Raw genomic sequence first — 15,316 nt, forward strand, 5'->3', positions numbered from 1 at the left:
TTAATTTTTTAAACCTGATTAAATCAGGTTTTAACTTTAAATTGTGCTGCACCAAACTTTCAAAGCAGCTAGCTTGAAGCTAGCTTTAAGTAGCTTCTTTTAAACTAGGTTGCAACAGCGCTCAGATTTATTTTTTATTTATTTTAATTTGGTAAGCAAGTATCTCCATATTGATGTAAACTATTTAATTTTGGCTTACATCAGTAAACTTGGATTTACTAAACAGAGATAAGAGATGTTTTTTAAATGTGCAACAGAGCTCTGGTTAATTTTAAAGCTGGAATTACTCATTTTAAACTTCGACCAGTCTTATTAAATTAATCTTTGTTGGTGCAGTGTGGTCTTAGGGTAATTAGCACAAAGAAACACCTTTATTTAGATATAGAAATATATTTGGAATACATATGCCATGGGTCATAAACACTATTAGTTGCTTTATATGTTTAAAAACAGAAGTACAGGTACAAAAGGAAGTTAGCTACATGAAAATGCATTTTGTATTCCCTGACAGGAAGAGAAACTACCTCCTGTACTGAAACTGGTGGCTGGAACTAGAGGCTGTGTGTTTCTTTACTCTTATTTTGCATTTCTGGTACATAATACAACAATTGACACATTTTAAAGTGATGGAAAACAACAAACATGGCCCCAAGTCCATTCATGATTTTTTTTTTTTTAATTAGACAGGTACCATTAATCAAAGCACCAAATGAATGTGACAAGAAGGCTTCTCAGTTGTATCCTGGAACAGAGTCGCTTGTGTGAGCAGAGCTCAGTCATCTGTGGCAGAATGTGCTTTTAAAGTATCAATCATGCTCAATGGTTAATCAACATAATGCCATCTTAAAGAGCTGACTTGACACACGGCCTAAAACAACGCCCCAGACAAAAAAAAAAAAAAAACGAAACAAAGGAGCTTTAGATAACCAAGATAAAGATTTGCCAGGGCTAGTCCTTCTCATCCAAAGTGAAAGCAAAACTGTATTTGAGCACCTTAATATGTCCTGGTCATGCACGAGCAGTCAGCGCTAAGTAAAGGCAAATGTCATAGTATATTTTGGCTGCATGTTTGCAACTTCAAACCTTACAAAACTGTTTTCCTTTTGAATACACCTTCTGCCATCTTAGAGCTTCTTTGCGCTGTGCCTCATGCACCTTTGAGTCCATTAGACATTCTTGCAAATTCTGCGTGGTAGCAGGTTGGTATGTGCAGCCCACAGTTGGCACCAAGCACGGTGTGTGGAGTCCAGTTTGTTGGGTGGCCTTGGAACTTTCTTTTGGCTTAATTGCTTGTTTGTGTAGCTTGGAAACTTACTGGAAGAGTCAGTAGTCAAATAACACCAAGAGAAGCTGCAAAAGAGATATACTGACACTTAACAGCATAGTTTAAATGAAGTGGAAGTTTCCTCTTGTGTAATCCAATGAAGGACTACAGTACAGACAGGATATACAAGTTTTTTTTGGTTTTTTTTCTTTTTTGCTTCATAATGTGCTGGAGTTTGGTGTCTGTCCATGTATAGTATTCAGCATCTCATAGCATTTAGTCATGGTAGACAGGATTTCCTTGACTTTGCAAAGTTTTCTGGTCTCATTCCTCCTTTGTTTTATCGGCGTCCACCTCTTCTTCAACCTCTCTTTGGGTTCTTTAGTCTGGTCAATAGAAGTCAAAACACAAACACAAAAAGGCTTATTAGTGTGGCGTTCAGTCTCACATTAACATCAGATGGGTATAATTTTACATTAGAAAGTGGATATTTATCCCTAGTCAGTATTTAAGTGAAATAAGGCTTGCTACAGTCACTCACTGTTGTCTAATCCCACAATACCATTCTGCATCCACCATATATGGGGATCGATCAAAGTACAGTTTGTCTGATCAAAAGCTAGGCTCAACTTCTAAAAGGTTCCAAAACAATCATGTTGCAGTGTGAGCCAGTATTTTAATCCTGTGCTGGTACTGGTGAGGCCTGAGGCTTTGGTTTGCTCCTTTGTATGACTCAGCACTCAACTATGAGCCTGAATCATCAAAACTGATTTTGATCCTACACTGTTCAAAAATGGTGAGGTTTCCCATCAACCTGGGGGAAAATACTCATTAAATTCCAACTTGTTTTATTTGCCAACACATCTTACTGAGCTAACCAGATAGTAAAAGAGGCAATATAGACTCCTGAACTTTAAAATCACCAGATATCTCTAATTTATGTCATTTCAGTGTGACTCAATGTTGAAAATGCAACCAGAATAACCAAAATGCATCCAAATTACAAATTACAAATCCAAGTTATAGCCCAGTTTCCACTGCAGAAACTATTCCCAGGGACCAGGAATCTTTGGAGGAACTCCACCGCAGGGACTAGCTTTTAATTTAAGTTCCAAGGACATAATTTTACCTCCCAAAAACTAAAGGAACTTTGGAGATGGGGCTTGCAGTGCTGAATATTTCTGATTGGTCAAGTAAACGGATTTTATTTCAGCCATGATTTTTAAAATCTGCAGCATTTGCTTATTGTGCTTCAACACATCAAGGTTGAGTTATAGAAAAAAGCAGACAACAGACGGACCGACAGTAAAGTCCAGGTCTTATTGAGCATTTATGCTGAGGACAAAATCCAGACAAAAATTATGCCCAGCTTTATATGACATCATCGTTGTTGTACATTTGCTTGCTTGCTGTCAGTGAACAATTGGCTGAAGGAACCTTTTAAAAACTACAACTCCATCTCCAAAAAGTTGGGACACTGTAAAAATCTGTAAGATCCTTTTCAACCTATACTCAGTTGAATACAGTACAAAGAAAAGATTTTTAATGTTCAAACTGATAAACTTTATTGTTTTTGGTAAATACACACTCATTCTGAATTTGACCCCTACAGCACAGTCCAAAAAAAGTTGGGATAGGCTCATGTTTACCACTGTGTTACATCACCGTCTCTTACAACAACACATTTGGGAGCTGAGGACACTAACCGTTGAAGTTTTGACAGTGAAATGATTTCTCATTCTTGGGTAATATATGACTTCAGTGGCTTAGCAGCCCCATGTCTCCATTATCATATTTTGTGCTTCAATGTTGGTTTTGAGCCTTGACCCCTTCATGCAGAGAATTCTCTGGATTCTCTGAATCTTGAAGTAGTCCTGGGTGATAAAATGATAGCAATAATTGTCTGCGCTAGACACGTCATCAATAGCAAGAAAGTAGTTCCATAAAAGTTTCACTTAAAAGTATTATATGCAGACCGCCATAGTGAGACACAATGAATACCGCCCAGCTGATGAACAGCCTGTTATATCCCTTGATAATAAAGAAATCTATGAGTGACACACAAACAACCAATCATATAACAGACAATCCCCACGTGCTCCCATGTGCTCATAACCGACCTATCATACTGATCTCGGTTGCCCTGATAACATGTGAGAAACAGCATGGAGTTACATGTAAGGCAACAGTGTGCAAAATGAGTGTATATAAAAAAGGACAGGTCAGCTCACCAGTGTGGCAGTTTTGTTTTTTAAGTCGGACAACTATCAGAGGCTGAGGGGCTCAGACGCACAGAGGGAGCTCATAGTGGAAACAATGCTGCCTTATGTCGAAAGGAGCCAGCTGAGGTGGAGCAGCTGGAAGGTGTTACTGGTGAGGGACGTCATGCTCCGCCTGCTGCCACCACGACCTGACCCCGGATATGGATGGATGGATGGATGGATGGACAACTATTAGGGAATAGCTTCCAGACCAAAACACTAGCACTACAACAAACTTATTTTATCACCTTAGCTGCTTCCACACAACATGTCATCAGTCACAAGCTACATGATCCATAATTATCAATATCGCCAAGGCCTAGATTGTAGATGATGAAATCCCTAAATTCCATTAAATTGTGTGTTGACAAATGATATTGTTAAACTGTTGGACTCTTTGCCTGTGCAAGTGGTGACCCTTGCTCCAACTTTGCTTGAGGAGCAAGCAAGGATGCTCCTTTCATACCAAAACATATTATTACCTGTCACAAATTAACCTGTTTACCTGTGGAATGTTTTCTGAGTAATTCATATTTACAAAAAACAACAACCATAATGATCCGTTTGAACATGCCTTTGTTGAAAAAGATTTGCAAATGATTGCATTCCATTTTTACTTGCGCTTCACACAGCGTCCCAGCTTTTTTGGAATTGGGGTTGTAGTTCCCGGGGCTAAAAGTTCGGGGTACTTTGTGTGGAAAGATGACCTACGATCATTTGGAGTGCACTAAGAAGCATCATGTTCTGCATGCACATTTTCTGCTGAGGCTTGTTGCTGCTTGGCGCCAAGTTCAGAAACAAATAGACTCATGTTTGGATACAATCACAGCCGACCAGCTATGTAACCTCTCAGTGAGTCACCAACTATGTGGCAGAGGGAAAAACAACAGCCTGCCAACATTCCACTGACTTTGTCAATTAAAATGTACCAACATCTCACACACAGAGGGTGAAAATTTCATTAGAAAAGTACAAAAAAGTCATCTACATTTTTAGACTATACGTTAATGTGTCTAGACTTACCGGACAAGGGCAACGTATTGAGCTTAGGACAGATGTGACCAGTCCTTCTGTTGGGGAACCTAATGTCTTCATTTTGCAGGCTAGCTTGTGCAAGGTGGTCACAAAATCCTGCAGAGTAAATAAAACAATGCAAAATAAACAAAACCTTGCACACCTGGAGTGACCACAAAATTTGAGGACCTATAACCACCTTTGGCAAAGGTAACAGCTACTATGCATCACAGCTGACTGTGCAGAAAAAAGTGCTTCACACTCAGTTGGCAAAATGATGGGTGGATGTTCCTTGCTAAGGACGTCACTTTAAGAAAATCTGTCACAAAGGTGTTAAATGAGATTGATATTTAATGCTTTACTTTAATGTACATGATGTACAAGCGCCCCTTGGAGGTTCTTTAATCTGCTCATGCATACAGGAGTCGCTGTTGCGTATAGCTGTCTATGTGGACACCACATAAAAAGCGATGGCAGGGTCCCTGTTTTTATGGTCACTTACTGTACATTTTCAATAATATTTCAAGTGCTCAAGTACTGCTAAATTACATACCAAGAAATCACTACGTAAAAAGGAAAGATTAAAAACATTTAAGCTGACAACCACAGAATAATTATTACTCACCGTGCTGTTTGGCATGCAGCTATGTGGCTTGTGTCTCAGTTCTCGGCAGGAAGAGTTTTGCAGCGTGTTTGTGATATTTTCTCTCTGGAATGAATGTAAGCATCACAGTGGTAATGTTAGCCAAACGAAAGGAAGGGAGCCGCTAGTTTCAAGTCTAATCTTTCATCGCTTATGTTTGAGAAAACATTTTATTAACTTTAACGTTTTTAGCTTTTTGAAGGTGGTTGGTGATCTTTTTGATTTGATTAAAAATAATGATACTATGATATTTACAATTTTAATTAAACCTGCATGTTGTCTTACATGTTGTGGGAAAGATTCTCCATACAACCTTTCTCAAAAATTACAGATTCCAAATTTCAGTATATCTGAACTTGTTCTCTTCTGCCCAGTAAATGTAGCTTTTTCTGACTTCATGTAAACGCGCAAACCAACTTTCCCTGTGTGTCTGGCTGCATCTTTCATGGCAGCTAGATATTAAATTAAAAAAAAAAAAAAAAACAAGGAAGAGGGGGCAAAAGTTCACTCTGATTGTACAGTGAATGCAGAAAAACATGTTAACATTTAATACTTTATATTAGGTTGCAGCTGCTTTTGCACTCTCCACATCTCCTATGTTTGAGCACCTTTAAAGGCGCTGCTCTAACTTGTCTGCTTCTCTTTATAGTATGATATTTCACATGAGGAATGATTCTAACTCTATTCTGTGCTCCAAGACTATGATGCATCTTATTTTACATTAGACAGGATTGATCCTTTGAACTGTCATTTCCTAGCTGTAATCCTTGCCTCTTGCTGGATGACAATAAAAGTCTGTTTCCCTTGTGCAAGCTGGTGAAATAAATATATAAATAAATAGAATTGGTGTCTTACTTACTGTGTTGTCAAGATCAGTTTGCACGGTTGCCATGAAATCGCTGCTAACTTCTTCGGGAGGCCTTTTAGTGTCACAGGACAGAGATAGAGGTAGAAGCAGAAGAGCAAGGAGACTGATGCAAAGAAGAGGCTGAGAGTTCATGGTCCCAGTGTGAGGGATACAGGGAGAGAGGAGGACAGAGAGGTCAGTCAAATCCTCCAAAACATGTTTACATGTAATACAGTTTAACATTTTTCATGTAAGTGTCATGGTTTTGGTTTTGTTGGTCATTTCCTGTTTTATTTTGGTAGTCCTGGTCCTCCCTCATGTGTCTTGTCTTTACTTCCTGTCTTTGTTCTTTTCCTGCTCCTTTTTGATTGTCATTGGGTTCACCTGTTTGTCCACCTGTGTCTCATTAGTTCTCTCTATTTAGCCCCTGTGTTTCTCTGTGCCTGTGTCAGTTCGTTTGTTTCACATGCCTGTCATCCTGCATCTCCTGTGTTACCCTCCTGTGTTTGGACCGTGTTATTTTTCCCTGGACTGTTTTTTGAGTTTTGCCCTCCTGTGCATTCTTTTGTTTCTTTGGACCCTGGATGTTCCCCTCCTGTGTTTGTGTAAGCCTGTGTTTCATTTGTTTTACTTCGTTAAACCTTTTTTTTGAGCTGGTTCCCCCATGTTGTCTGCATTTTGGGTACTCCACCTTGTTGCCCTTAACAGCGCCAAAGGCGAAAACAGGACGCCTCTGGAGGCCTGCGGCGCTGGCAAATACGAGGGCGGGTCCCTGCAGGATACCAGCACTGAGGAGATGAAGCATCCTTCAGGTGAGCTGGTAACACCAGGGAGACTGGAGGCGGCTGCAGCTCAGGATGGTCAGAGGGCTGTACTACGAAGGAAGCTCAACACAGCCAGGTGAGCCTTTGCATGATCTGGATCAACAAAGCCTAAAACCGCAATCAGAGATAATAGGTACCACGACGGTGGTTATCAACTTGCTTTGTTAATCCAGGCTTTCTTCTTCAGACTCTGCGCGTGCTCACATTAAACGGGCATTTGTTGCGTCATTTGACTCTTCTTCCGCATGAAATGAAGCGATCACAAGCCACATACTTAAGTCAAAATCATCAAGTTGTTATAATTAGGAGCTGTGGAAAATATACAAGATACATTACGGCAAAAAGCACGATTGTTGCTGCAAATAAAGCAGGAGAAGAAGAATGCTGTCAGAAAATTACTAATCGACTAAATGATAATTGCTCGCTAACCCATTAATCTTGCTTGCTTGGTACACCCCTCTGTTCGTACTGTTATGAACGGTTGGTTTGTTTAGGACCCAAAATGCAGACAACAACGGGAGACACAGCTCAAAATAAGGTTTAATGAAATAAAAAGCAAAGGCTTACACAAACACAGGAGACGCAGGATGACAGGCAAGTGAAACAAATGAACTGACACAGAGACACTGGTGGACAAATAGGTGAAACCAATGACAATCGGGAAAAGAAACAACAGGAAACAAAAACAAAACCATGACAGTAAGGAACCCCAATGATACTTATAGGCAAACTCTGCAGGATTTTCCCCAAAACACTATGCATAGGCCCTGCCCTCCACCCATCCCCTCTTATTTTCTCATTATTTTACTGTGTTTACTAACCCAAAACATCAGTATTTGACATCCTGGGAGGGAGACTCAATAATCAACTATCTTTGTGGGGCATTTAAAAGCAGCAACTGACAAATCCTATTAATTCTATCTTTAAACATTGCCTTAAACATCTGATCAATGCATGTTCGAAGCATTCTAAATCTAAATAAATCTTTTTTTACATATATAATATTGGCCTGCATAATGGCTAAAAAGAAATTAGTGTTTTTCATTTTGTCTGGGAACTCAAACTCAATTTAGTTCATGGGCCACACACAGCCCTACTAGATCTCAAGTGGGCCGGACCAGTAAAACCATTGCAGAATAACCTATAAATAACTACACCTCCAAATATTTCCCCTTCTTTTAGTGTACAGAAGTACAAGTACTATCTGAATATGTTCACAATTAATTGGCCATCCATTAGCCTTCAGCATGCATGTCTTCACAAACTCACACTATTGCTTTGATGCTATTTTGTTAGCAATAATGTAGATAGCTTTCACAGTTGTCATAGATTTTAATCACAGATGACAACAGCACTGTCATCTATGACTAAATACGGACTGCCGTTTCCTCAAACCTGCCAACAATTCATTTATCGTCTCTGCTCTCCGTTGTCTTTGCAAGTTCTTGTATTTCTCACCACGGCGAGTCTTATAGTGGTGCTGAAGATTAAATCCATTCCTCGAGCACTGACAGGTGCTGTGAATACACAAAGCACACTGGTATTCCATTTACTTCTGTGAAGAAATAAGAATTGGTCCATTTTTCTTGGAAAAGCCAACACTCTGCGTCTGCCTTTTCGACAAAGACATTTGCCACTGGCAGATTCCACATAAAGGGTATCCTCTGCTCGACATTCCTGTTGTATGACATTCCTATAGGCGTAGACCCTACAGTTGGGGCTATGGGTGCCCACAGGCCAATCTAGCCTACTGGCTGACTTTGCATAGTGTGAAGTAGTGTTGCACGACATACCGATACTATAAAAACATCACGTTACCCAGCTGTTAAAAACAATACAATACCACCTTTTATTAGTGCTGATACTTTACGAACCACAGTGTTTTAATAAGAGCTATAATACTCCACGCATTACAATGGGCGTTGCGTGCCCTGTTAGAGACTGTGACTTTCTGTGGTGGCAAGGCAACATATTACTGCTGGGATGGCGGTTTATCGCAACTGCCTTGATAATGTTTTATTGGACTTTATTGAAGCATACTATCATAGCTCCTTTATAAAATAGAGCAGTATGTGGGCAGTGTGCAAGTGAGGGAGAGCAAGCAGCAGGTGAGCGACGATGCTGCTCACAGCGGAGCAGAAATTTAAACTTAACACTAAATTGTCAATCTGGCAGTAAATGTACAGTACATATTACAGTGTGTTAGTTAATAAATGCTGCAGGGTCTGAAACCAAGAGGAGTCTTATCTGTTGTTTTCCAACTGCTGAAACAGTGACAAGGTTAGCCATGAAATAAGCAAAGCAGGAAAGGCTAACATTAAGCTAATTGTAGTATTAGTGTTATACTGTTACAATGTATACTCTTGGCAATCGTTTCCCTTCAAGAAGCTTTGTAATCCAGCCTTGAACTGCTGTGTCTTCATGGACATGTGGTAAAATAAACACATCCAGTAAGATAAATCCAACACCCAATGTCTTCTGCAGTTCTTCATCCATTTTTCCAAGTTGAACGGTTGTTGCTTTTCTTAGCATGTTATTAGCTGCCGATAGGCAATCCCTTGATCTCATTGTGTTGACCAATCAGGCTGTTCCTGACTTGTGTGTGACAGCAAAGATTCATAGATGTATTAATAGATCGATGTGCTGATCTAAAGATGAGATTTACCCTACAAAATAAAATTTGCCCATGATGATGATAATGAGCTCAACCCCACAGTAGGCATCCCATGACCATGGTATTGCGGTAATACAGCAATGTGGTTTTTGTTACAGCCTTTCTGCTGCTTCATGCTTTGCTTTCACTCCCACCAGGCATTGCAGCCATGCCAAACATTTTCCTTATGGTTGCTAATGTCACAGATGCAAGTCTAGCGAACCGTCCACAGAATAGTTATACACTGACAATAAAACAGCTCAGACTTAGTGTAAATACCTATCCTCTGTTGTTCACTCTCACAGCCATTTATTTCTGTCATGACAGGACTGTCATCTTATATATTATTCCATTACTTTTCCTGGTGTTTTATGTTTTAGCCATGGTATCGTTTCTGTATTGGCATCAAGACATTTTAAGCAGGTATTGAAACAAAGTCATAATTTTGGTATTGTGACAACACCAGTGTGAAGATTACTCATCTAATTACTAATTCATTTTTTTAATAAAATGCACTGCTTTTCCTAATTTGTCTACTGAAGGTTGTGCTGTCTGATGAGAGTAGCAGGTCTTATACTGGTTATGCTTTACTGTAGATGCTACATGGTAACACAGAGGCTACAGGCTATTTCACACAGCACTGTCAAGTATAGGCTACTGAGCCCAAAAGCTGCCAGTGGAAAATGTCTTTGCCAAAAAAGAAAAGTGAAAAAAGGAAAAGAGAAAAGTAGACACAGACAGGTCTTGTCAGGTTTTCCAAGAGAATGGACCAGTTCCTATTAATTCACAGAGGTCAATAGGAAGCCAGGGTGCTTGGTGTGTTCACAGCACCATTCAACACTCAAATAAGGAATATAATCTTCTGCACCACTTTTAGAGTCATCATGGTGAAAATGCAAGAACTTGCTAGGACAACTGACAATAGAGAAGACAGATACATTGTTGGCAGGTTTGAGGAAACCGCAGTCTGTTCTTAGTTGAAGCTGAGAGATAAGTAATACAGCTGTGAAAGATAGCTGCCTTATTGCTAATGACGTAGCATCAGCATCAAAGTCATAGTGTCCACTGAGGGTTTGTGAAGACATACTAAATGCTGCAGAAACCATTTGCCCTGAAAATTGGATGGTTCATTACCTGTAAGGATTTTCAGAATTAACTTTTTTACATTAAAAGAAAGAAGTTTGGGGATGTTGTTTTCTATAGGTTATTAGAAATCATGCAAGGGATCAGGTGTGTGAGGCTGGAGTTTGTCCACAGCTAATCTTGCAAACTACTGGACCCATCAGCTTGAATTTCTTTTGTGCACTGTATGCAAAACCCATATATAACCTTTACCGACCACTGGCTCCTCACTCCTATTAACTGGTCAGCAGGAGCCACAAGTTAGCAACAACTGCTAGACTAAAAATGGGGCTTACCGGGGTGCTCTCATAGCTCAGTTGGTAGAGCATTTGCCCCATGTACTGAAGCTGTTTATCCTCTGCAGCGGTTGCTGGTTCAATTCCCACCTGGGCCCATTTGCTGCATGTCTCTCTACCCCATTTCCTGTCATATCATCAGTTGTCCCTATCCAAATAAGGTAAAAAGCCCAAAAAAGAATCTTAAAAAAAAAAAAAACAGGGCTTACTGACTAGCAGTGTTGGGAGTAACTGGATACTTGTAATTAAATCACAGTATTAATGTAATTGTAATGCATTACAGTTACTGAGAAAAATATGCAATTAAATTACATTACAACAGTGACAACTGAATATTCTGTTTGGGTTGCTTGGTGGAGATCTGCATTCTTCTAGTTATGCAATGATTTTACTAGTCCAGCCTACTTGAGGGCTGGATAAGGCTGTGTGTGGCCCATGAACTAGTCTGACATCCCTGCTTTAGTATTTTCATTCAGTGCTACTTTCAAGGTAGAATCAGTAGGATTTGTCCGAGCTGTTTGTAAACGCACCACAAAGATATTTGATTTTTGAGAATTATTTATAGGACGTCAAATAACAATGTTTTTAGTCAGTAAAGCATCCTGAGCACAGCAAAATGTTGAGAAAATAAGAAAATCCAGAGGTGAGGATTTCTGCAGGCACATACATCACCTTAAATTTATTGTTAGCCATAAATCATGACTGAAAGAGAGGGAAATGGTGTACTCTGTACTCCACATTTATTAAATAGCTTTAGTTACTATTTACCCTACAGAAATATACACTTTATAATTTTAACAAATGTGATGCATGGTTATACATTAAGCTACACTATGGTGCATTACATAATTGGAAGTAGACACAACATGACTCAGCACAAGATGATTATACATTTGCTTCACGTGAATGCATCAGCACATAATTTAATAGGCCTATCATGACACCCTGCTCAATTACTACTATTTCTACTGACTCGTATTGTACTATTCATCTCTTGTGTCTGGGCGTAAACGTTGACCTAAGTGGAACTCAAACTGGTCCAATATAAATCTATCGATTCCTGTAAGTCTGGAATCAATTCCCGTAAATCCCTCATCTATTTCAGTTTCCTTCTGATTGGGAATTGTTTACGCGGAATTCCCCTGCTTGGAAAAGCCTTTAAAGTCTTCAACATACAGTAAACCAGTCAGTCGCTCGACTCAGAAGGAAGGAGGACGGATGCGTCTGTGCCCGGCTCCCGGTAAGTTTCGAAAGCCGTTCACTGCGCTGTTCCTTTATATAGTCCAGACTTTATAAGCCGGACTCAAACATTAGTCGGACTTCGGCTTGAATTCGGCTCGAATTTGGAGGGTTTAATGTCAGTTTAATTCAGTGCGTCACCACTACAGGCCACTTGACTTAACCTCCACGCAGTTCTCTTTCTGTACTCACCATTGGTCATTCTTCATTCATATTCACCGCGGGCTCGAGCTGGAAACTTCATCGCTGCAGGTGCGCACTTTGCGTGGTTTCACACTGTGGAAAAAGACGCAGTCGACCTCACACTATTGCGGCGGTTCTGGTGGGTTTCTGTCTCGGAGACTACAGTCCTTTACCACGTCCTGCGTAACGCAGCTGTGTAACCGCAGCATGTGATTTTACTTCCGTCCTGACAGCAGAGGTTTCACTTTACTCTGACATGAATTAACGTGGAAAACGGGACGTTTAACCCTGATGGAGTCAAACTATGTTTTAAGCCTGACGCACGATTTTTTTTGGCTCATTTGGTGGTTGTTTTTTTTAATATATGTTAGACACAGGTGCAGAATATATACCCCCATGTCGACTGATAGTTGTAAAAGTTCATTCATTCATTCAAGCGCTCTATTTCAACAAAACCCTGCCTAAATGTGTGCATGTTCACATTGAGAGCTATGGTATAACCAAAACCTTAGTACACCACGTAAATTAAGAGCCTTGCTCATTTCCAGGGGTCTAAACCTGCCTATACCCACTCTGACAGATTCATTCATTCATTCATTCATTCATTCATTCATTCATTCTCACTACCCACCACTTCCCTTTGTGGTTGGACCTCAAACTGATAATTGTTAAAGGGATGGTTTGCCCAAAAATGGAAATTCAGCTACTCACCCTCATGCCAATCGAAGGTCGGTTTACTTTTTTAGACCACAAAACACTTCCGGAGTTTCACAGGAAAACATTGTTGCAAAATCTCCCAAACAATTTAAGTGTAATTTAAGTTAAATGTTAAAAAAAAAAAAAAAAAAATCAGAAAAAAACATACATAAAATGCCTCCATACTGCTCGTCCGGTTTAATCCAAGTCTCCTGAAGCCCTGTCATGCTAAGTTGACTTGGAAGATGTCATTTTCTGCATGTCTTTAGCCTGAATCTTCACTGTAGATATTTATCTTGGAACCATGAACGCAACATCTGAACTGGGTGTGTGTGGTGTGCTGTACAGAGCCATTTTATGGTTTTGTTTGTTTAGTTTGGTCACCATTCACTTCAGTTGTTTGGGAGATTCTGCTTTTTTCCTGGGAAACTCCAGTAGCTTGAGTGGACTAAAAAACTAAACCCGACCTTCAATCGACATGAGGATGAATAGATAAGAGAGACCGAATTTTCATTTTCGGGCAAACTAACCCTTTAGGCTAAGGAGCACAGTGCGTAGTGAGTCAGTGTACAAGAATTTTGGGTACTGATTAGCTACTGATTTGATACTTACTAGGATATTGATGTATCACAAGACAGTACTTGATAAGTCACGTTAATGTTTATTTCATGACTCACTGTTGCATGTCTGTTGTTGTAATGAATAAAAAATGGTGGGATGTAAATAAGTAGATTTATTTAAGTACAGTACTTCAGTAGAAATTCAAGGTACTTGTACTTTACACAGTAAAAAAAATCAGTAATTAAAAAATCAGTAAGTAAGTACCGAAATTTCATGGAATCAGATAGTCATTAATTCAATGTAAATATAAAAGTTTTATTTTTTCAAGTTAATCAAATGTACTTGCATTTATTTTCAGAGGACTGTAGGAATCTTTTAATTTGGAAAAAACATGATCAACATATTAGTAGACCTCCCAGCATGCATTGTTTGAGTGTTAAAACTCCCCGTGAGAACCTTTGGTTTTATAGTTTGAAGAAAACTTGCTATGTGTCCATAGTACACCTTAAGATATGTCATGGTCGTTTGTTTTCACATGAATGAAAACACTATGAACCATGATGAGGGTTAGTACAACTTCACACTTCAAACTTCATAAATTCAGTGGGGGCAGTTCGACATATTGTCTTTGTGCTGGTAGCTCCAACAGGAGCAGCTGCAGCTGTAAGTTTGTGTGAAATGAAGAACTGACTCTTCAAACTGAGAAATGTGAAAGGAAATCAAATTTGTTTGTAATGTTTGACTGAAGAGATGATGGTTCACCTTAAAAACTTAACTTATGTCTTAACATGTTTTCTCAAGTACATTATTTTACTATTTGTTTTGAATCATTACAAAAACTACAAATACAAATTCTGTAAATTTCAGTCTGGCAGCCCAGGCACTAACTTTTTAGTTAAAAAGTTGTTCATTTTTACAGTATACTTATTTCCATTTGATGCAACTTTTTTCTTCTTCCCTATATCTCAGAGGCAGATGCATTTGTTTGACAGCTGTAATTACTAGTGACTTTTCAGATTGCAATTCATGCCCTTAATATCCAGTGAAACTAAGTATTTCCACATTTGGGGATAGATTTTTTCCTGAGAAATGGGAAGGGTTGAGAAAATTCCTCTACTTCTTAAATTAAATAAATTCTTAAATCCCTCTTGATTGGCTGGAAAATGCATTGTCATAAATCTGAAACAGGGCTATTGTTATGAGCTCAGTTGACTTTTTAGAGCCAACTGTTGTTCTCACAACACTGACAGGAACCATTTTTCTGCTGAATGATTACTTTTACGTTTGATACTTAAAGTAAAATTTGCTGATCTTACTTTTACTCAAGTGAGGTTTTGAATGCAGGTCTTTTATTTAAAGTAGGAAAGTACTTAAATAAGTATCTGAATACTTTTCCACAGCTGAAAAATGCCCACTACTTTTCACTGTACTTTCTGAAACATGAAGCATTAATACAATACAATAATAACATACAGTTTAATATTAACTTTTCTTTTTAAAATACCTACCTTTTGTAAAGAACAACAAAGACATTAATTTTCTTTTTGAGCTTTCAAATGTCATCCTTAGGTTTATGGACATAGGCCTCAAATAAGGAAGGGATAATGTTGATTCAAATCAGGGTACAGCATCAACCTGTTGGGGTTTATTTTTCCGTAACGACCAGTGTTGGCCAGTTACTTTAAGTTACTTTTCACTTATTACTCCTTCAAA

The 15,316-nt window shown here is 39.0% G+C and overlaps 1 protein-coding gene across 2 annotated transcripts; it reads right to left on the reverse strand.

The window, feature by feature from the left end:
* Positions 1-1,060: 1,060 nt before the first annotated feature.
* On the reverse strand, positions 1,061-13,200 carry LOC146307400 (uncharacterized). 2 transcript variants are annotated; one of them, XM_084710321.1, is made up of 5 exons: positions 13,058-13,200; positions 6,042-6,170; positions 5,165-5,248; positions 4,549-4,656; positions 1,061-1,650 (listed from the first exon to the last, which is right to left on the reverse strand). In XM_084710321.1, exons 1-5 carry the CDS (start codon positions 13,061-13,063, stop codon positions 1,483-1,485), a joined length of 495 nt encoding a protein of 164 aa, XP_084566447.1. In that variant the 5' UTR covers positions 13,064-13,200; the 3' UTR covers positions 1,061-1,482. The 2 variants fall into 2 exon arrangements, with proteins under 2 accessions (XP_084566447.1, XP_084566448.1); XM_084710322.1 differs by lacking the exon at positions 13,058-13,200 and adding an exon at positions 12,356-13,034.
* Between the last annotated feature and the right edge of the window lie 2,116 nt (positions 13,201-15,316).

The sequence above is a fragment of the Lutjanus erythropterus genome, chromosome 21 (assembly GCF_056507025.1).
Source record: "Lutjanus erythropterus isolate fLutEry1 chromosome 21, fLutEry1.hap2, whole genome shotgun sequence".
Classification (NCBI taxonomy): domain Eukaryota; kingdom Metazoa; phylum Chordata; class Actinopteri; order Lutjaniformes; family Lutjanidae; genus Lutjanus; species Lutjanus erythropterus.